The sequence below is a fragment of the Triturus cristatus genome, chromosome 3_1 (genome assembly GCF_964204655.1).
Source record: "Triturus cristatus chromosome 3_1, aTriCri1.1, whole genome shotgun sequence".
Taxonomy (NCBI): Eukaryota; Metazoa; Chordata; class Amphibia; order Caudata; family Salamandridae; genus Triturus; species Triturus cristatus.
The window spans coordinates 304232299-304254933 of record NC_140583.1 but is presented as its reverse complement, the minus strand read 5'-3'; the positions used below and the strand labels follow the sequence as shown (position 1 = coordinate 304254933).

Here is a 22635-nt window from a genome sequence, read left to right as displayed (position 1 = left end):
GCCATTCCTTAAGTATATGACTAATAACTGGAGTAATTTCAGTGCTGCAAAGAGAGTGCATGCTAAATTTATTAGTGCTTAGGTATTGGCAGAGTGATAGGATACGTAGATAGTGTTGGATGGTTGAATGGAGAAGTGCATGGGACCGACAGAAGGATTCTTAGACTGCATAGGTACTAACTGAGTATTTAAAAGACTGTATCAAAGCTATGTAGCTGATTAGAGGTCTGCATGCATAGTGCACAGAATATTGTAGCTGTACTAGTATTGGTGTGTCTATGGTTTCGAGAATAGTAGTCTGTATTTTAGGGTGTGAGGAGGTGCATCAGATGATTATGTAGATGATGTTATCAGTGATGTAATTTGAGATGTCATCAGTGATGTCACTGACCATGTCATGAGTGATATAATATGTGACGTCATCAGCAGTGCATTACTTTAATCCAAAAAGCTGGCGGCCAGATTGGCCTGGTCACGATGTGAAAATTCAGGAATTGATACAATAAAGAAAAGAAAACAAGTGTTAATATGCACACAATGTCATTTCAGCATATCTTGCCCTGTGACCGCCATACCTGTATGTTCGTAAACGTGACTTATTCATAATAAACATACTTAGAATTGCAAACATCAACATAAACAATGGACTACACATTACTTTAAAGTGAAAGGCTATTGGCCATATTAATCTGGGCACGTTGCGTATTATAATGGTTCTTACACGAAAGAAAAGGACAAAAAGGGATGTTGATATACACACACGATCCCTAAATAAAGTTCTAGCGATTATAGTTGCTTTCCATTCACAGCTCATTAGAGATGTCATGAGTGATGTCATGAGTGATGTAACTGACCATGTCATGAATGATGTAATGTCTGAGGTCATTAGCAGTACATTACGGGGGCGTAAGTTATAGTTAGGTCAGGTAACTATAACTGCTGAATTTCACTGGTTGTGGATGAGTGAAATCTGAGTCTAACTATACCGTCCCTGTAATCTTTGTTTTTTTCAGCAAATTTCTAGGTTTTTTTTAACGTTAAGTGAGATGCATATCACAATGGATGGTGGAGGGTTGGAAGCAGGGCCTGGCATTGTGCTGCCCCCACTCAAGCTTGCTTCTCCTGTCTTCTCTCCTCCTAGCCATCCATTGTCCAAGTCCATGTCCCTGCTCCCTTATTACAGCCCTGTGTGGCCGTTGTTCTGCCACTGGCCTTCCCGCCTTCTCTGAACAGTTAGCTTGCTGCCCCATCCACCTCCTCCCTATCCTCTGTTGTCTGAATCCATGGACTAGCCTCCTCCCTCCTGCCATGCATGGTCTGATGTACTGCCACTGCCCTCCATTTAGCATGATGTACCAGTCCACTCCTCCTTTCTCCATTGCCCAATTCTATTCCCCATCATTGACCTCCTGCTTAGCCTCTGTGCTTAGCTTGCTGCCCCTATTCTCCTTCTCCCTGCCCTCCGATGTCTTTGTGCTACTCGGAGTGTTCTGTTGAGCTGCCACTCCCCTCCCACCTGCCTAGCATTGTCAGATGACTGTAACCTGTCCCTGCCACCTCCACCTTGCCTGTCCACATTCCATGCCCCTATCCCCTTCCTCCTGTCCTCCATGGTCCATTTTACTGCCACACCCTTCTGCCCTCCCTGGTCTGTTGTGCTGCCACTGCCCTTCCTGCCTCCCCAGTGTGGTCAAATTGATGCCTCTGCACCCTCCTACCTGCCTTCAATTTTCAGAGTCCGTGCCCCAGGCATCTGCCTCTCAACAGTATCCTAATGAACAACTAGATTGCTAACATTCTATATTTATTACAAAAGTATGGAATGCCTGACATAATCTCAATGTGATCAAAACTATAATACCTAGAACATTTCCTTTAGAAATTACATATATGAGAGGGTCTTATATGCATCAAAATTATGGTTAGTGCTCTAAAAAACTAAAATGAGGACATATTTTCTGAGTTTTCAAATAGCGACAAAGCACTTTTAAATTATGTGTTATCTTTATGTTTTTTTATCCAGTTGACCACTTGAGTAAATGTTGCACTTAGGGGAGAGGATGTGGTGTTACTTCCAGAGCTGCAGACTTTGCAACTGAGGAGCCAGTTTGGAGTTTCTGCTTCAGCTCGACATTCTGTGATTCTGGTCAAATCACTTAATCTCCCCATGTCTACAACCAAAATGAATTCGTTTGTGTGTGATGTAACCAATGCTCATGTAAAGCACTCCAATACCTGACAAGTCTGCACTATATAAAACTGCAAAAACACAAAAAATAAAAAGTGTTTTGCACACTTCTGTCATTGGGCTACATGTGGGCTACATCTGGGTGATCTTTGTGCTGCATTTGGGCTCTTTTGTCTCTGGTGGCCATCTTGGGAGATTTATTTGTTATGAAGTTTCCCAATTTACTCATTTACTGCAGTCTCCTCAGTAGGAAATGCTTTCAGTTTTTTACTTTGATTCCATCAAGAAGGTATTCAGATATGTCACACATTTGCCATAAATTCTGAATGTTAGCACTCTAGTTGCTCATTAGATCACTGTAGTAAAGCTACTGCTCACCACGGAAGTCTGCTGCTGGTTTTGAAAGTGCATGTTTCAGTCTGCATGTCAGAATTTTTTAATGAAATAGAAGAGGATTTGAGAAGTCACTCAAAATGTGCCCTAATTTTTCTTTCTGCAGCACTAATCATACTTTCTATGGCAAAATGAACCCCCTCATTTTGTTCCTTTTTAAATTAAATGTTTTAAGAGTTACCACTTTATTCCAATCAAGATGGCTTCAGGTGTGCAATACGTTTGTCATAAGTAGGACTGCTAGCACTCTAGTTGTTCTTTAGAACACTCTGGAAAGCTGCAGTAGAACACAAAGGAATCAACTGACAGTCTCTGCCCTTGTTGGATGTACATGTTTTACTGAGAATGTCAGACTTCATTCTCACATGACTGAGAAAGATAATGTGAATTTACAGAAAATATGCTCTCAGTTTAGCTTATAGATCACCATCCAAACCTCTGTGGGAAAAGCATGAGAAAATAGTTTTCTCTCAAACATGATTCATGATATCCCAGCAGAAGGCTTTTTCACATGGTAAAATCACCTTAGAACACACCACAATTCCTAAAAGGAGTATGGTACCATCATCAAATTATTTATAATGTAACTAAAGTCTTAAAACCTTCTATTAACTGCAATACTTTTTAATGAGGTGATATCATGTATATTGGTCCCAAGATGGCTGCCAACACTTCTTGGATGAAGTGCTGACAGCCAATCAGATCTCACGATGAGATGTGTGGTTAGGCTCCGCCCAGATATATATGTGATTTTACTTTTGATTCTCTCAGGAAATACTGAACGGATTTACACCATTTAACCAAAAGGCACGACTCTGAACCAAGGGCTACCTTTTTGCCAAACTTGGTGTAATTCCGTTCAGCAGTTCGGGCTGTAGCTGCGACTAAAGGTTCCTATGGAAAATTGCATGGGGAAAACATGCTTTGGACCCCCCTTTTTTCTCAGTCCCGCTTGACAAATCACCCCGAGATTTTCAGGATAGGAGCGGACTGGAGCTGGCCAAAAGTTTTGAAAATTTTGCGAAGATTAGTCAACCGGCGCCAAAGTTATTGGGAATAGAATGTTGCGGATTTCCTATGGAAAATAGGTCCTAACTATAACTACCTACTGGCAACCGCCAGTGGGTAATATATATAGATATATATATCTCAATTCTCAAAGTGGCTGTGACCACCAAAACGCATTGTATCTGCTGAATAATTATGAGTATTTACTGACTTCAGCCGTGTCTGCTTACGGAGTCTCATGTGTGGAGAAGGGCAGGAGTGAAAATGTATGTATGTATGTATATATATATATATATATATATATATTGAGTTGGCGCACACACCGGCGGAGCACGCCGGAAATCAAATTCTACAAACAGTTCAGATGTTGTGCGCTCTCAATACCAAAGAATCCACGGAAGAGCGGTGAAAGAGTGTTTATTCACAACGCGTTTCAACTTAACAAAGTCTTGATCACGTGAATAATGGTGCTCGTGTATAGACCAGTTAAATACACATGGGTTGTAAACATAAACAAAGGACCAATGCACGTCACAGACTGGTAACAACGGCAGACATGTTGGACTGGTCTCACACTTCATATCAGTGTCATACATAGTGTAAGCAGGAAATCAGAGCAGTATAGTCAAATGACAACAATTAAGAAAACAAATTAAGAAAACAAGTGCATTTGGTAATTAGCCCAATGAATGATCCCTTGCATCCGCATAACTGAAAATTACGCACAGCACTATTCGTCTTCGTACAATGTATCAGAATATGCATGTGAGAGTTAAGCTGCCCAGAGGGGAAAGTCGGGCAGTCCTGGATGCATGTGTTGACCACAGAGAAATATCGGTGTATGATATTAGGGCAAGTGCCCCGTCCAGATACAAAGTATGTGTTCCTCAAGTGGGGCTGACCGTGTCGCACGACAGGTGGTGGTCCGAAGTTCTCAAACGCCCATGCTCGCTGTGCTAGTGGTGATGACAGTGATGAAGGCAGTGGGGGAAAAGGGTAGGAAGCCCGTGCAAGGTGAGTGCCAGTGACAGGGCCCCTTCCTTTCCTCCTGCAAATAAAGAAACAAATAAACATGTAATTAAAATAGGTCTAATGCCTGAGGTACAAGTATGTACCTACAAGTATTAGAATTTCTAGTACTAGGTCTAAAAGGGAAGAAGAGAGAAATAACCAAGATGGCATCTGCAAACGGAAGTCAAGGAGAGACACATAGGGATACCGATATGAAGTGTGAGACCAGTCCAACATGTCTGCCGTTATTCACGTGATCAAGACTTTGTTAAGTTGAAACGCGTTGTGAATAAACACTCTTTCACCGCTCTTCCGTGGATTCTTTGGTATTGAGAGCGCACAACATCTGAACTGTTTGTGGAATTTGATTTCCGGCGTGCTCCGCCGGTGTGTGCGCCAACTCCCTTGGGTCCGAGCAAAACAGAAGGAGCAACTTGGATTTTGCATTTCGATTGAGGATTGCACTGGACCGGCCGTCTTCTGAGACCTGCAGAGAGACCGACACGTCTGGCAACTTGAGATTGTGAGGAGCGCGTAGTTAGTGGGGTAAGTGCCTGATCCGGTCTGTCCGTCCCTTGGGAGGTGAGGGTGGGTGGCACTTGTGACGCTTTCCTTCTTTCCTCCCGGGGCAGCAGCAGCGGGTTTGCGCTTTTCCTTACTTTGAACACGCAGCGGCAATCTTGCCTGTACCTCTGTTATTGCCACGGCTATCTCTCCACCCACGCCCCCCGGACATTACAGACTGCACCTTTCAGTTACGTGCAGTGTCTGAAAATCGTCCTACTTCTCTCGCGGATATAGCATAAACGGGGATTACGTTTCCAGCCACAGGTACCCGAGTAGCTTGACATTGAACATTGACTCAGTTAAATCTCGCGTTCATCACGCATTTGGTAAACAACGTATTCCTCCAGCACTGAGTGTGGTTGATTATACTCGCGGTCTACTAACGCGAATCAGTCACCATATCCACGCGGAAGCTATCACATTCACGCTCAAGTGACTATCTGGCTTTACGTTTTCCTTTTGAGACAATGCACATTGTTTACTATATCCATGGCGATGAGAAGTAACAAAATAATACAGTAGTCCTGTACCAGAATAGGTGATTCTCAACTTTTTCTATCTTAACTGACTAGTATTTGAACACTTCTTTCTGGGGGCATTGGTGTACAGCAACACTTGACTGGCAGGAGTAACATGTATTCTACAGGGATACCATTGAATTCACGACGAGTGGATACGAAACTCGAGTGTAGTGCTCATGGAAGAAGAAGAAGAACGCAGGGCAGCTGCCCTGGCAATCTTTACTCGTAAACCCAAAAACTCACTTACAATCAAGTCAGGAACGACATTGATGGTGTCTACTGAAGACAAGATGGCGAAACTCGAGAAACTCAAAAAAACGGAAATTTCTAAGTGGTGGGAAGCCAACTCTTTACAAAATTATATTGATCAAGAGATGGTGCCCAGGGGCTTGAGAATTTTTATAACACCTACATATGAGACACCTAATCCAGCAATGTTGACAGAATGGTCCGAGAATTCAGCTTTAAGCTCCAGGAGAATGCTTGAAATCCTGGATAAATACGCATGGAGTGATAGAGAGCCTATTCTCAAGCAGATACAAGAAATAATGGAAGCACTTAAAGCTTTGACGGACAAGGAGACAATAGAGAAATCTCTACAGTGCATGAAAGAGCGCCTTAAAAGACACGAAGAGGAAATCAAAGCACGCAAAGAGAGGAAAATGAATAGAGATTACAATGACTATGAGAGTGGGAGAATTCTCACTTTTAGTCATAAATACGACTATCTCTACGAAAACAAAGAAAAATCAATGACAGTGAGAGAAGAAGTGGAGACAGAACGAACACCATCACCGCCCACAACAAGTGGGACGGAATCCGATGTTTCGGCTGATGACACAACCAGCCTTGAGACAACAAGTCGACAAGTGAATTTTTTAGAGGAGTAACGTCACCTGTGCCGGAGCAGGCGGACAACAAAGGAGGCTCCGGCAACGACGACACCAGGATGGAGGGGACGAGGACGAGGCAGCGGACGATGAAGCGCAGAAATAGAAGGAAGAGAATTCAACAGCGATGGAAGAAGAGGCAGAGCAAGGGGCAGCATGGGAAACTACAGAACCCGCTCCAGAAGGATGCGCTGATGGACATGGAAATGGTAAATAGAACCATCATTAACTTGTCCAATAGAATAATGACGGACCTGGAAAAGAGGACACTTTGCCTTGGTCTGTCCTTCTGTCCCTCTAGGACCTTTGACTACACAGAGACCAGGATAGATCTATTCAAGTACATTAGAAAGTTAAAATTTAAAAAATGGCATGCTCTTAAGAGATTGAACAGTAACATCAGGTTGAAATCTCCTACACACACACGACAGAATGAGATCACCACAGGCGATATGGATACCCTTATCAACATGATAGAATTGGAACAAGAGGGAACAGGGGAAGTTGGAGGGTTCTATGCAAAAAACAGAACTTCCTACACTTGTCTAATTCAAGAAGGCAATATGTCCACAAGATAAGATAGCACCCACAGACAACGGTGTACAAAGCAGTGTTACTTCATTTATTAACTCATTTTTTTCATTTTTTTATTATTTTTTCGGGAGACATATACAATTATATTTGAAAATATCTCTTGATGCATACAGTGCATGTAGCATCACAATGATAGAACACGATTGTAACTATCCTTAACAATATATAATCATGACATCTATAAAAAACATATATATACGACATAAATTACAAAGCATTCAAGACAATAGGCCTGAAAAACACAAAAAAAAACAACAATGTAATAGTGGTTAAAACCATGGGTTGTAAAGTATAAACATGAGACCAGCGCCAACGCTCGTTTCGGAGCTCATATGTGGCTTTTACAGGCTCCTTCAGGGCGTGCTTAGGTGGTCTTTCAAAAAACCAAGGCTTCAAGGCCTAGTTTGGTGTCCAACCTCATAAGGTAAAGTTACAAATTCAACATTGACAGCCGTTGGTCTGTGGGTATAAAGAACCTCAATGAGTAATTATAATAATCATTTAAATTTGCAGTTTCTTAGAGAGGGTAGAAGGAGCTTATACAAAGAATAAAGAAGTTAAAGGCTCATGTTGGCCCGTGATCAAAAACGGTCACCCAAAAAGAAGAAAATTGTGAGGAAATAGAGATCCAAGTACCAATCACCTAGATGAGCACAGAAGAACTGTTAAAATAAATATATAAACACATACTTGTCATACAACGACTCTTTTGTAAGAGGATACCAGATGGACAGCAACTTCGTTCTTTGATTTAACTTTTATGAAAAAACTAGAAAAAATAAATGAAAAAAAAAAGGGAACAAAGACAATGACCCTTTAGAAATCTAAGGACATAACAGATTAATAAGTCAATATCTGGGAAGTTAGGAGTGAGGGTTTGAAAACCTCTGAATAGTCTAAGGATATGCCTAGGACTAGAAACATGAATGGCGATTAACTGTGGTAATATCTTCGCGCAATGAGATGGAGGTGGCGCGTTATGCTGGGAGGACTAAAGGAAGAACATTGCTAACCCAATTACTTACTCAGCTGGGGTATCATCGGGTGTGGTGGCAATGTCCGAGCCGATAAGCTTCAAAGTCGGAGACTGAATTTATCCAGATTAGTTGTACAGAGACTTGTTAGTACGAATGAAATTGAGTATGAATGGCCGCGTGGTTAGAAATAACCTGAAAGTATATAGGGAATAGACTGAATAAAAAAATCACGCGATATATTAGCAAAGTTGATGTAATTGAATACAATCTAAACTGCTTACCAAACTGGGTCATCACTGACCACATTAGTAGTGTCCGAACCTGGATGTGTGTAGAATAAGTCAGAGAGATTTCTTATCAACATTGACAGTCCCGTGGAGATGTAATAATAGGGGGATATAGATAATCACCGGGTTAAACAAGGCCTGAAAGTATATATAAAAAACAGGCTTTATTACGACATAAGGGAAATGAGTACAGGTTATAGACTCAAGTTGTTTGGTAGATGGTACAAAATATACCTGAGTAGGTTTCTATTCAATAATTTGGCAAGCCGGTATCTTTAGAAAAATGGAACAGGGACTAGACGAATGAAGTACGAGTCATTTGAGTTATCTATAAAACAAGACATACACGTAGTGTAGAATACGCATAGAATGATAACATGAGCATAGTTCAAAAGAATAATCAAGCGGCTTCCGGCTGTGTCGGTAAAGTCCTTACCAGAGATTCTCAAAGTTACGCATCACGGGTCCCGCTGCTGCCGCTCTCTGCCTAGAACGATATGAACTCTGGCGTCTTCCTTATATGGAGGACCAGGAAGTGATGAAAAGGGGTCATAGGCACGGAGAAGGGACTCAGAGTGTCTATAGAGTAGTTTACTTAAAATAAACAACGGACTACGGACGAGTTTCATTGCGTATGGAGACAAAAAGCATGAAAAGGGTAAGAACTCCATTGAAGATTAGTAGAAGCTACCAGTGTGAGAGCTTGAAAAATGGTCACACGTGGTAAACGGAAAACGGTCGAGCACATGATGAATTATAATAAAGAGCATAATAATTTATATAATTGCTCCTGTTTGCATCACAAATATACGAAAGTATGTATACTCAGCGATTAAGGAATTGGGAAACATGCGGCAAGTGGCCCAAAAATAGGTACAAGGCATCATGTAAAATACCCATAAATCTCAGAGTGTGATTCAGGGACCAAGATGGACGGGAAATATGTATATTTTCCATGAGGTGACACCAAGGTTGGAAAATATGTATACATACATTTATATAATCGCATTTTCCCAAGGGAGATGTTCATTGTGACCTTTTTCTTGTGTCCGAAGGACATATATCCAGAAGACCTCTCTTTTACGTCTAATGGCATCCACATTGGTTTTATTGGATGGATGTACATGTTCCAAGATTAGCCACCTGAGGTCAGAAATGGTGTGTTGCTTCTCAGTCCAATGGGCAACCAATGGGGCCCCTTCGCGATTATTCAGAATAGCTGACTTGTGTTCGCTAAAGCGTACACGGAATTCTCTGCTGGTTTCGCCTACATATCCTTTGTTACATGGACAAAGGATAAGGTAGACCACATGGCGGGTGCGGCAATTGGTCATGTCTTTGAATGAAAAGGTGCGTTTGTCCCAGATTAGTTCACTGGTTACGATAGCAAACTGGCAAGCGTGGCAGCTACCGCATTTGTGTGTTCCACTTATAGGTCTGGCTCCAGTAATAGATTTCTGGACAAATGGATTGGCAGTAGATACTTTGGACTTAACCAGAGAGTTCCTTAGATTTTTGTTGCGTCTAAACGCAAAAATGGGCTTTGGTATGGTTTTTTTAGAACGATCTGAATTCAAAATATGCCAATCATTATTGATGATTTGTCTAATCTTGTGGTCAATATTGGAATGGGTGGTAACACAGACCAATTTATCCTCAGATTTAGTTTCTTTTGTCTGCAGCAATACTGTTCTGTCATAATATTTTGCTCTTTTATAGGCATCCTTGATCAATTTAGGTGGATAACCTCTATTGGCAAATTTTAATTTTAGTTCTTCAGCATGTATATCATAATTTGATATAGTAGTGCAATTCCTACGTAGACGTAAGAATTGACTGAAGGGGATGTTATCTTTTTGACTGCGAGGATGGTAACTGGAGTATTGGAGTAGGGTATTTTTGGCCGTGGGTTTGGTGTAGAGGGTTCATCAACAACTCCACCAATACATGCAGCAGTGACAGCGGTCATATCAGCAATAACCAAAGGAAATGATGGACGGAGTGTTGAACATTGCAAGCACTCACCCCCAGTCAACTGATCTGGGTTTAATCCATCACCGTTCTTTAGCCCACTCTGCCACCCCAGTTCAGACATGGCCATATGCAAATCAGTCTGACCCTGTGCCTCATGGGAACAGTCCAGCCTGAACTGCCAAGCCATGTCTTCCCTGGACCGGAAACAAGCTTCCTAGGACCGGTTTCTGGCATTTCAGCCGTCTTCAGCCAGGCTTGCTTGAATCCAGTGGCAAAGTGAGCAAGGGACTCACGTCTGAGCATACCCTGCCAACACCCAGATATTGGAAAATTTTGGGGTTGTCACTAACGATTGTGCCCTTTCTGGTTTTAAACCGAAGTCCACTTTTCTCCCTTCTCTTCCACATGATAATATCGATACATTTCATGATTGTGTTTCTAAAGCTTTGTGCACTTTCAGAACGAAGAAAAATAAGTGGAAGTCTAATAATTTGTCTTATGACCAAAGACGGGCCCTCCATGACCTCGCCAATGACACTAATGTGGTGGTACGCCCTGCAGACAAAGGCGGTAATGTTGTCATCCTAAACAGGGACATGTACGTAGCTGAAGCACATAAACAGTTGGGGGACACCAAGAACTACATCTCTGTTTCCATAGAAGTGTACAATCAGAGTATCATTGGTCTATGGGACAAGCTCATAGTATGGAAAGACAAGGGGATTTTGGAGTGGGAGGAGTATGGATATCTGAAAAATGACCATCCGGTACTCCCTGTACTTTATCTTCTCCCCAAACTGCACAAAAACCCGATTGATCCCCCTGGGCGTCCCATTGTGTCATCTAGGGGGAGTGTGACTGAACACGTTTCCAAGTATGTGGACCACTTCCTGAGGGGCTATGTCATGGCATTACCCAGTTATGTTAAGGATACCAAGAATTTTCTTACGAAAATTCAAGACATTGAATGGAATGAGGAGTCGTTTCTTGTCACCCTTGATGTCCAATCACTGTATACCATCATAGACCACAAACAGGGTTTGGATGCTTGCGAACATTTCTTGAATAAAAGACCACTTAGACTCAGGGACCATAGCAAGATGCTGTTGGAGATGATTGAGTTTTGTCTCTCCAACAACATTTTTCTATTTGATGGGACTCTGTACAGGCAAACGACAGGTACCGCGATGGGTTCATGTTTTGCCCCTAGTTTCGCGAACCTCTTCATGGGGCACTGGGAGGAGACAACATTAGCAAAACCTGAGAACGCACATTACGTTGAACATGTTACCACATGGATGCGGTACATTGACGATCTTTTCATTATATGGAAAGGAAGCAGGGACAAAGCACTGGAATTTATCAAATGTCTCAATATCAACCCCAACAATATAGTTCTTACGGGGCATGTCAGCAATACAGGGGCAGAATACCTGGATGTCAAGATTGATATCATTGACAACCAGCTACGCACCACACTATTCCGTAAGGTCACTGCAGGCAACAGTATTCTCCACGCACTCAGCAGCCATCCAGAGACACTGAAATGGAGCATTCCCTTTGGCGAGTTGATGAGAGCAAAGAGGAATTGCAACTCAGAGGAAGCGTATTCACTTGTTAGTCAGGAGATGTTCGAACGCTTCAAGGATAGGGGATACCCCAAATGGGTACTCAACAGAGCCTATGACAGGGCTAAGGGTATCCCCAGGTCCTCCACGCTGTTGGATAAACCCACACAGACCACTAAGGAGGATGAGGACACCACACACATCATTATGACCTTTAATACCGACTCGAACAACATCAAACACATTTTATTCAAGAACTGGAACATTCTCAAGAATGACAATGTCATTGGGAATAGCATTCCCAACCGACCCAGCATCACATACAGAAAAGGGAGGAACATCAGGGACATGTTGGTGCACAGCGATGTGACCACATATCCCGAGAGACATGCACATGGACTCCAGGGATTTTTTCCCTGTGGTCATTGTAAGGCGTGCAAACATAGTACGTTTACCAAAACGATCTCCTACAATGGGGTGGAGAAAAGAATAGAACAGTTTCTGACATGCAGTACCATGTTTGCCATTTATGTCATCGAATGCCCATGTAAAAAGTGGTACATAGGCAGCACCACACTTCAAGCCAAAAAGAGGGTCCTTGAACACACCAGGGCCATCACACATGTAGATGAGAAATACCCTGTTGCACGACACTACAGGGATTATCACTTTTCAGATCCCACCCTTCTCAGATATTTCATTCTGGAACAAATTATGAGTAATCCAAGAGGAGGTGACAGGGTGTTGAGGCTGAGACAAAGGGAATCGAAATACATTGTAGATTTCCAGACTAAGGATCCTGGGGGTCTCAACCAGGACGAAGAATTGGCCATACATCTTAGAGAATAGTTGTACTGCAGTACTGTTTGTAAGTTGTTCCGCGATGCTGTAATTAATGATTATGCTGATGAGACAGTCCCAATTTCTTTCATTCCTTTTGTGTCTTCCCCCTTTTCCCTATGTGTCTCTCCTTGACTTCCGTTTGCAGATGCCATTTGGTTATTTCTCTCTTCTTCCCTTTTAGACCTAGTACTAGAAATTCTAATACTTGTAGGTACATACTTGTACCTCAGGCATTAGACCTATTTTAATTACATGTTTATTTGTTTCTTTATTTGCAGGAGGAAAGGAAGGGGCCCTGTCACCGGCACTCACCTTGCACGGGCTTCCTACCCTTTTCCCCCACTGCCTTCATCACTGTCATCACCACTAGCACAGCGAGCATGGGCGTTTGAGAACTTCGGACCACCACCTGTCGTGCGACACGGTCAGCCCCACTTGGGAAACACATATCTGGACGGGGCACTTGCCCTAATATTATACACCGATATTTCTCTGTGGTCAACACATGCATCCAGGACTGCCCGACTTTCCCCTCTGGGCAGCTTAACTCTCACATGCATATTCTGATACATTGTACGAAGACGAATAGTGCTGAGCGTAATTTTCAGTTATGCGGATCCAAGGGATCATTCATTGGGCTAATTACCAAATGCACTTGTTTTCTTAATTTGTTTTCTTAATTGTTGTCATTTGACTATACTGCTCTGATTTCCTGCTTACACTATGTATGACACTGATATGAAGTGTGAGACCAGTCCAACATGTCTGCCGTTGTTACCAGTCTGTGACGTGCATTGGTCCGTTGTTTATGTTTACAACCCATGTGTATTTAACTGGTCTATACACGAGCACCATTATTCACGTGATCAAGACTTTGTTAAGTTGAAACGCGTTGTGAATAAACACTCTTTCACCGCTCTTCCGTGGATTCTTTGGTATTGAGAGCGCACGACATCTGAACTGTTTGTGGAATATATATATATATATATATATACACACACACACACACATACACACACTCGTGTTTTTTTAGATTATTATTTATAAATTTGGTATATTTATAGGATGAAATTTAAATTCTTACATTTTTTTATTTTGCTTATAATCCCTATTTTATATGTATTTTTTTCTTGTTACTTTTAAAAGATTTTCTGAACCTGTTCCATATGTATTAAAAAGGTACAGTTTAAGAATATTTTACTAGGTTAAAGCCTACATATACTTACCTGTGTTTTAATGTTCCTTGAGTACTAGTGACTTGCATTGCAATTAATTAGAAAATTGACTTTCTTTGATGTGACTCCCCTTGTAGTGGTTGTATGTCAATTGCCACGCATAGTTATTAACTTGTAGTAATGGAACAGGTCTGTACACCTTTTGTAAGAGTGCTATCTGATCCTGAGAGCTTAGTATGTTTCTATTGTTCGAGTATTTGTAAGTGGTCCTATATTCTTATTGTCTTTAGCCCTGTGTCCCCTGCCCGCTTAATTGATCATTTAGTGGTGGACTATCATCGCGGTAGGCTCCTTATGGGTCTAGTCTTGCTGCTTATCGCCGACCTATGCTAGTGTGTGTTGGAATGGGATGGATATTGAAACATTGACAATATTACTGTGATGTAGTGTGCCTGTTAGTGTGCTTTACTCTTTGATGGTTCAGTGAAACTCAGTTTGTGGGAGGATCATTCTGCAGATTCATGACTGGAATTTCTGGGCACCTTTTTTTCCTTTTGGCATTTTGAGGAAGATTTTATGTCTTGCACGCTTGACCTAACACACCTCTATCTGTCTTGGTGTCAGGTTCTTACATGTTGCAGTGTGGGTGTGTTAACAGCTCTATGCTCGGAGGGCCATTGAGACACAGAAAGGCTCTTCCTGTGGCTAATTGATACATTTACTTGTAGGTCTTCTGCTTCGTCTTGCAAGTTGAGACATGGACTTATAGAGTCCAGGGTGGATCAGAAAGTTGAAAGAAGACAGTGATTGGGGACAATCAATTGCAAACCCCCTGATTTGCTTTGGAGCTCGGACTTGTGGGAGAACAGGCACTGGGGTGCAGAGGGACGTCCTCATTCTAGTGTAAATCAAACCGTCCTTGGCACTCTCCAAACCCATTGCCCAGGATGCCAGTTTCCTAGGCTTAATGCTAGGATGCCAGTGTAGCAATTCTGCTGAGGTTCACTGTGTCTGTGGCAAGTAGCGGCTAGGACTGGGCAAGTGGAACATTTATATCTGTTTCACTTCACGATTTCTGGGAGAACAGAGTCTAGTTGCTTCGAGTCTCTCCAAGCTGCTAATGGTAAGGTCATGAACACAAATGTTATCCCTCCCAAACACACACCTTACTTCATGTTAAATATTCTCCTCAGTGGCCTCCTTAGAGCTTCAGTTGCTGGCACTGGGCGTTGGAAGTGTGCAAGGGAAGCCCATGAGCACTTTGCCCTTCTGAGCCCCAACTCCCAGTTTTCCTTCTCATACGCCGCACAAGCAGAGTGCAGGTATGGAACAGTGATCTTTGTCAGGGCTGTGAACCCTCTTTCTCCACTCCTTGTTAAATCAAGGCACCTGACAGCAGCTAAGAGGCTTGTAGTGCTAGAAAAGATTTACTGTGTGTACCATTTTGAGAGCGTGAATAGTTTTTAGCGCCGAAACAGAACCTCATGATTGTTACCAAAGTCTTCCTCGATTTAGTTATCTCTGCCTTTGGATAGCACCACATCACTCAGTACTGAACGCTATTGATACTATGACTTTTCTCAGACCACACTTCATCTTCAATTTCTAGACAGCCAGGACTTAAAAACCTAGGGGCAGATTTACAAGCCCCTTGCGCCACTTTTGCGTCACTTTTAAGATGGGAAAAGTGATGCAAAAGTGGCGCGAGGGGCTTGTAAATCTGCCCCCTTGTTTGTTTTATTGTGTGACTATTTTTGTGCATTCAGTCCAGATTAAAACTTTTCAAAAATACCCTTGCATCCCACTTTTTATCCATTACCGTAATTGTGACGTACTGTGTCTCGCTCATCCTTACCACCTTCTGCAGACCTTTGGATTTACCTGTTATATTAATGCTGTTCTATGTGGATATATGTGGCGCGGAGGTTGTACCGCAGCAGCGCAGCTCATGTGGGAAACGTATAAAGCTACTGATGTAAAACCCAAGCACCAGGGATTCACATGGTGAGCCAATGAGAGTGATGTAGTGGTGTCAGTTATTGAGGTAGACTACTTTCATTAGGGCCCATCTGAAGAGCACTGATAGAGTCCTGTGGCAGTGGGAGTCAAGTGTAAAGTGTCGAAGACAGTCTATTCGGGTAGTCTCCTTAAGACCAGTGCATGTGTAGAGGTGGGAAGGCTAGGAAAGAACTGCCCTTGCAACACTGCTCATGTATAGACCGCACAGATAGTGAGCTTGTGTTCTTGACCTAGTATCCATGTGGTGCAGTGAGAAAGTCACTGAAGTAGCATTCGTAAACAAACAGTGTGTGAACCAGTGCACATGTGAGCGTGTGATAGGGTTCCAGAGGTAGCCCCTTTGCAGTGGAGCTCCTGATGACGTCATGGTATTGATGTAGTAGTCCAGCACCAGGACATGTTTGGAGAGCATTGCAAGGTAATAGTATTGTCTTAGTACCATGGTGCATGAGGTGAAGGACCTGCACCCTAGCAGCAGAGCTCATGTGGATAGTTAGTAAAGTTATTGAGGTTTTCCTCAAGCACGAGGAATTCAGAAGTGAGCTAGTAAGGCTACTGAGTTCACGTCGAGAGAATGAGAATGGCCCTGGCAGCTGGGCTCATGCGGGAAGCATGGTAAGGGCAGTGTCCGGGCATCCTACAGAGATCTGGTAAGGTGACTGAGATGGTGACAGTGCACCTGCGCTCAAAGACCAAATGTTTCAGGTGGGGCTGATGGCGCAGCGCCCTAACTCCTGACCCAAGTGAACGTCAGTTGAGGTAAGGTTAGGTGTAGCCCCCTAGCAATGGTGCCCTTGGAGGAGCACTTGAGGTCATAAGACTGCGACTGCACGTGTCCAGCAGGTCTTCCTCCAGCGAAGGGGCAGCCGGAGCGGCTGGCACCACTCCACTAATGAGAAGCCGCGAGTCCGGCCAGCCCAGGCAGCCATCACCATCTGGCAGCTGACCGGTGCGCGAGGATTGACTCCAGAGCTGGCAGCGCAATCCCCAGGGCTAATTGTTTTTGTTAAACTAACAGACTCCTTTAAAGTTAAAGCTGTTTCTCATCGTTATTTCTGTATAAATGGATTACGCGCCACAGATTGATCTACTCAGTAATTGCCATAATTTAGAGGATAACGTAAAACTCCGAATGAAGGGATTGGGCGGGGATTACCCAGCAGGCTGCGGGGCCTGCACTCTGCATGATGGGTCTGTAAACTGGGGACTGCATAGACATGTGGACCTCTGCAGGAAGAGACACAGAACGGACCAATCACAAGCAGAGTACTACTACCCACGCAATAACACTATGGGCTGGTACAAGCTACCAGCCTTGATACCACAGATCCGATAAAGACAGACCTCTGACGGCACACCCAACACTGCTTGGGTGTGCAACTAATCCGCTAGTTGGACATCCAGCAGCAGCGCCTCCTGTATCAATTACAACAACAATAGTTCAAACACTCACTGTGAACGCAGGTTGTCATGGACAGATTGCTACACAATGGAATGACGCCCTGCAGAAAACACATGTATAACCTAGTAAAGACATCTTCATTTAAACTTACTAATTGCTTGCTTTACAGACCGACACTACAAATGACAGCACACCGAAGAGCACCTATAGAGCCTAAAGGCAGGTCAAACTTCTAATTCCAGCAGTGCTAGACAAAGGACTGTAAATGGAAGCACAGTCATCAATAAATTGCTTATTAAGGTTCCCAGTTGTCCATTTGTACTGCTTTTTACAAATGACTACGGGCAGAACACCACATAGTGTCATGCCTGTATTAATTAATAACCATGCTGACAATTATGACTGCCTCACCAACGCCTGTGCAGATCGACAAGCAGGTGAGTTTAAAAAGCAAGGCCGGGTGGGAGCAAGGTTTCCTAATGAAGTTTGAATAGCTGCAAATGTGAACGTTTGCACCATAAACTCATATTTTCGTATGAAGTGTGTTGATGTCTGGTAAATTAAATGGCGACTTATAGCACAAATCCAACTTCCGCACCCAGGCGTCCAACTAGGAGAGTGGTTTTGTCTGTTAAATAAATCCAGAAAATATACTAGATGCCACTTTTTTCCACAAAACACAAAAATGGGTAAACAGAAATAAAGAGCAAAAAATAAATATGGAAAGAACACAAACCGAAAAGAAAAAATATATTATCATAAAAATTAGGAGCATTAATAATAACAAAAAGTGATAACATGAGGTATATTACCATTCAGGACGACTAAAAAGAGCATTATGAATCCTACCCTTCAAGGCTTAAAAACCAAAGAAATGATTTCACTCAAAAATGCAGAAAATGATGGCGGTGATTGGCCCTCATTTAGCATGTGCGCATCAGCATCAGGCTGAGGTGGATGTGTGCAAAATGTGGTGAAAAGACCCCGAGGTTTGCACCACTAGCACTGTGACTGCCCATCTGCCTGCTCTGAGCATTCAGTTAGACCAGGCATACAGCTAATCAGCTGGCCAACTGGTGTTAACTCTGGATTGTGGGGCCCACGATTCCCCCCCCCCCCCCCCCATCATATACACTCAATGCGTGGTGGTTTGTGAGAAAGTAGTAGAGACTGAGGCGGACAGGAATGATGGCATATGGGGAACGAATGAGTCCACAGTGGAGATGTCATTAATTCAACATGGAGACATTTTTAATCAATCAAAACAAATCAGGCGTCCATTGTAATTTTCCTATTATTGGGTCTTCTTTTTCTTTATTCATTTCTTTTTTCCTCACTTGTCAGGGTCCTGCAATATTGACAACATGTGAAAAAAGAATAAGGCTTGTGAATAAAGTATAGTGCAGCAGACGTTGGGGATAGTGGTCAATGAGGGGGGAAGATCATGATAGCAGACTGAGCGCTGCATCGGGGTCTCAAGCCACCAGTGGGAGACAATTGCAGGAGCCCTAGATTTGTGGCGGAAATGGAACCGTGGTTACTACTCAGTGAGGAACCAGAAGTGCATGCAACTGGCTAAATGAGCCATCCACAATGCCTGAGGAGTTTCCATTAGCATGTAAAATTGTTCTGGGTCAAAAATCTAGGAATAAAAAACAAGCCCCATCTTAAAAAAATAAGTTTTGATGTCCACCACATGGAAACACCACACTAATTAAGTCCTATAGAGATGTTGCTTGGTCTAGACGCGCTAAATACATTAAGCTAACATAATTGTATTAGTGTCAGATGAAGGGTCACCCTCTCAAGTTACAATATGTTATCACTGTTAATGAGACTTTATTTTATAAATGTATTCTATAGGCAAGAGTGAAAAAAGCTTTTTATGTTCTCTAGATGATCACAAATACAAATGCCATTTAGAGTAACTAGGAACTGATATACAGTAAATAAACAATGGATTAGTCCAACAGAAAACTATTGTATACATTTAGCCGCGTTTATGGCTCTTGGGAGTAGAGGGAGTTGCATGTTTAATACTGAATGTGTCATTTCAATTACATGAGTTTCATAATATTACTTTATAGCATGCTCTAAGTCAAGCATTAGATAGTGTCCTTAAGGACCAGGCTTAAGGATGTAATACTGTATGTTATGACTTGTTTCATGCTTTAGTGTGTGTGAGGTTTTCATGACACTAGTGAAGCCTAGACTAACCTAGCTTTCGAATATTGGCCTATCTATGGTTTGTGGAGGTTCCAGCTCCTCATATGTTTATGCCTGTGGTAATTTTTCCAGACAAATTGCCAATATTTCATTGTGCAGGCTAATCAGAGCTGAAAATGCATGTGCCATTTTCTTGTGAGTTAACTTAATAAGTGATTTCCACACAACTCTGAAAATGGATGCATGGATTCTGGCAATCTTTTTTTTCACAAACAATATGTGAAAGAGGAGCCAAGATTTTGATATCAGACTACAATTCGAAGTATTGTGAACATTGCATGAAGTTCAAAGAGAAAAGCACTGTAAACATTGTGTTTTATGTCATTTTATAGGATGCTCAAATATAAAGACATAGGGCCTGATTCACAAAAATAACTTATACTTTCTAGCAATTTTCCACTTTGGAGTACCTTTACTACTTTCAATATGCACAAGCTCTGAGTGTAAACTTACTATAAATGTGTAAATTACATGTATTCACTCCCAGAATAATGCAATTGGCTTACTCTTGTGTGGGTGGGTGATGCCCCTGCCTAAACCCCTCATTGACCCTCCCTAAACCCCTCTCTCTTCTCCCTAATTCCATCCCCTATTTTAGTAAAACTGACCCTTTTCCTGTTCCCACAATCCTTGGGTTCCTAAAAAAATCAGAGCCAACCATTGTGAACACTCGATCTCCTCAATAACACCAGCTTCAGCTTCAAGCAGTCTCCTGATTTCTTGCTCCAAAGACTCCATCATTAAATGCGGTAACTTTCTTACTTTAGATACAAAAGGCTGGGCTCTGTGTTTTAAAACAATTTTGTGCTCAACATTCTTCAACTAACCCAGATTTTCACTGAATACCTTGGCAAATTGGGAACATACATCATCAGGTGGTTGGCAAGTGGACAACAGCAACACTTTCTCAGGAGTATTGGGATTCAATGGAATGCCCATGTCCCATTGGTGTCTCAGCCCAAGCAAGTTATATCCTCTCTTAGCAACATAGACTTTCCCTACTGTCTCCCTGTCCTTAAACTTTATTTTCATTACAGCGTACCCCACTACATCAATCTTCAATCCACCATACCCCACCGGATTGATATCTGGTGCAGAAAACTCGATATCTTCTGTACCAAAAATAGGTTTCCCAATTCTTATCACCCACCATGGTGTAAGACGATCCAGAATCAGCCAAAACTGACAGTTGTTTCCCTCCAACCATGACATTCAGGCATCTCCAATTTGTCACCATCAATTACCCCGTCTTCTCTTACATTCAACATAATCTTCCTTCAGACAAGGCACAACCTGACTCTTGGCACTGCGACACACGCGAGCATAGGGTCACTTTTTCCCTCAATTTTTGCACACCGCAAATCTTGCAAAACAACTTTGTCTATCAGACAAATGTCCATCACTTCTGCACCTGAAACACTTCAAACCACTGGTAGTGCATCCAACATTCAAATGCTCATTTTTCAAACGTTTTCTTTTGCATTTCACCACTGCTCTGTTTCTTTATTTCACCTCCCTTATCACCACCTCCCTTATCACCATCACCATCTTTCTTTATTTCATGAACAACAGTGTCATCAGGTGGCACAACATTGTTTTGTCATCTCTCATCTCACGTACCCACATGTTTGTGTTCTCTAAACCTTCAACAATATCTATTGTTTCTTGAAGATCTGAATTCTTAGCAAGAAGTTTTTGTTCAACTCTGACATCATTGGTGCATCTAACTATCTGATCCCTTACTAGAGAATGTGAGTGAGTTGTTCAAATTCACAAGCGCGCGCTAGCGTTTTTAGGGCTGCCACATAACTTCCATTTTTCTCTTGTTTACCTTGAACCCTTGTGAAAAACTTGTGTCGTTCTAAAACAACATTAATTTTAGCTCCAAAATGCCTTTCTGAAATCATAACCGACATATCAAACACATTGTCTGGTTCGCCTTCAACACACCCCAAAATAATTTCATCCAGACTTTCATACACATGTCTACCTTAAATCTCTTAATTATGTAACAAAACTGCCTGTTTTCTGAGGGCAGAACATTTCCCACCACCAATAGCAAGCAAATATGAATCAAATAAGAGTTTCCATCTGTTCCAAGGCAAAATGGGATGACCCTTAGAGAGAAGCTGTGGTGGCTGGGACATGCTAGATGATGCCATATGCAAGGAATAAGTAATGCTTATAAGTAAGAAAGGAGAAGAGGAGAAAGGGAAAAACAAGAGAACGTAATAAAATGACATACCAGAATAACTTCTAGAGATTGTGACTAAAACAATACCAACAGTATATAATGTACAATACCAGAATTCAAACACTGTAATGAGTGTTCAACCCTTAAAGATGACTATTGAGCAGCTGATGTGCTACTTCTTGAACCATAATCCAATGAGGTGTGCGCATCACCGCGCTACTCACGTTGCTTCCTAGTAAAGAAATTGAAAATCCGATAGGTGTGCGCATCACCGCGCTGCTCAGAATGCTTTGAATTGAAACTGGAGATTCACTGTTGAGTGCACATCGTTGTCTTGACCTGTGCTTGTTATAAATAGTCTAATTACGTAAAGAAAGGTGCACGCATCACCGCGCATGTAGAAAGATGAACGTCAGGTTGAAAGGGTGTGCGCATCACCGCGGATGCCCAGGAAATGGATGCTTAAACCAGAAGACTGCATCTTACATCTTTGCGCATGTTCCATGACCGGGAAGTGCCGATGGTGTCTCCGCGTCTGATGGAAGCCGCAGACAACTCCTTAATCTGCTAAAACGTGAAGGACACCACGTGAAAACAATGGTCCAATGCGGCAGCGATGAAGACCTAAAGTATCTGCCTCCTTGCTCCTCAGTCACAAACTTCCTGCAGGGCACTGTTGCGTCACACGAGCTGCAACTGGAACTCGTAAGTAAGTGCGCATGAATGGAATGCCTGTGGTCATGCGTCGTAATGGAATTTAAAAGGCAGCAAAGTCGGTAACGGTCCGACTAGTAAAGT

General features: G+C 42.4%; 1 protein-coding gene across 5 annotated transcripts in view; it reads left to right on the top strand.

The window, feature by feature from the left end:
* Window positions 1-22635, top strand: part of NR2E3 (nuclear receptor subfamily 2 group E member 3) — a 242011-nt gene that overhangs the window by 114802 nt on the left and 104574 nt on the right. For 2 of the 5 annotated variants that reach the window (XM_085643970.1, XM_085643974.1), the window contains exon 2: window positions 13100-13245. The exons of the other annotated variants lie outside the window; for them this stretch is intronic. In XM_085643970.1, the coding sequence (XP_085500096.1) occupies window positions 13100-13245 (146 nt within the window). The remainder of the gene's footprint in view (window positions 1-13099; window positions 13246-22635) is intronic. 5 annotated transcript variants of the gene reach the window in all.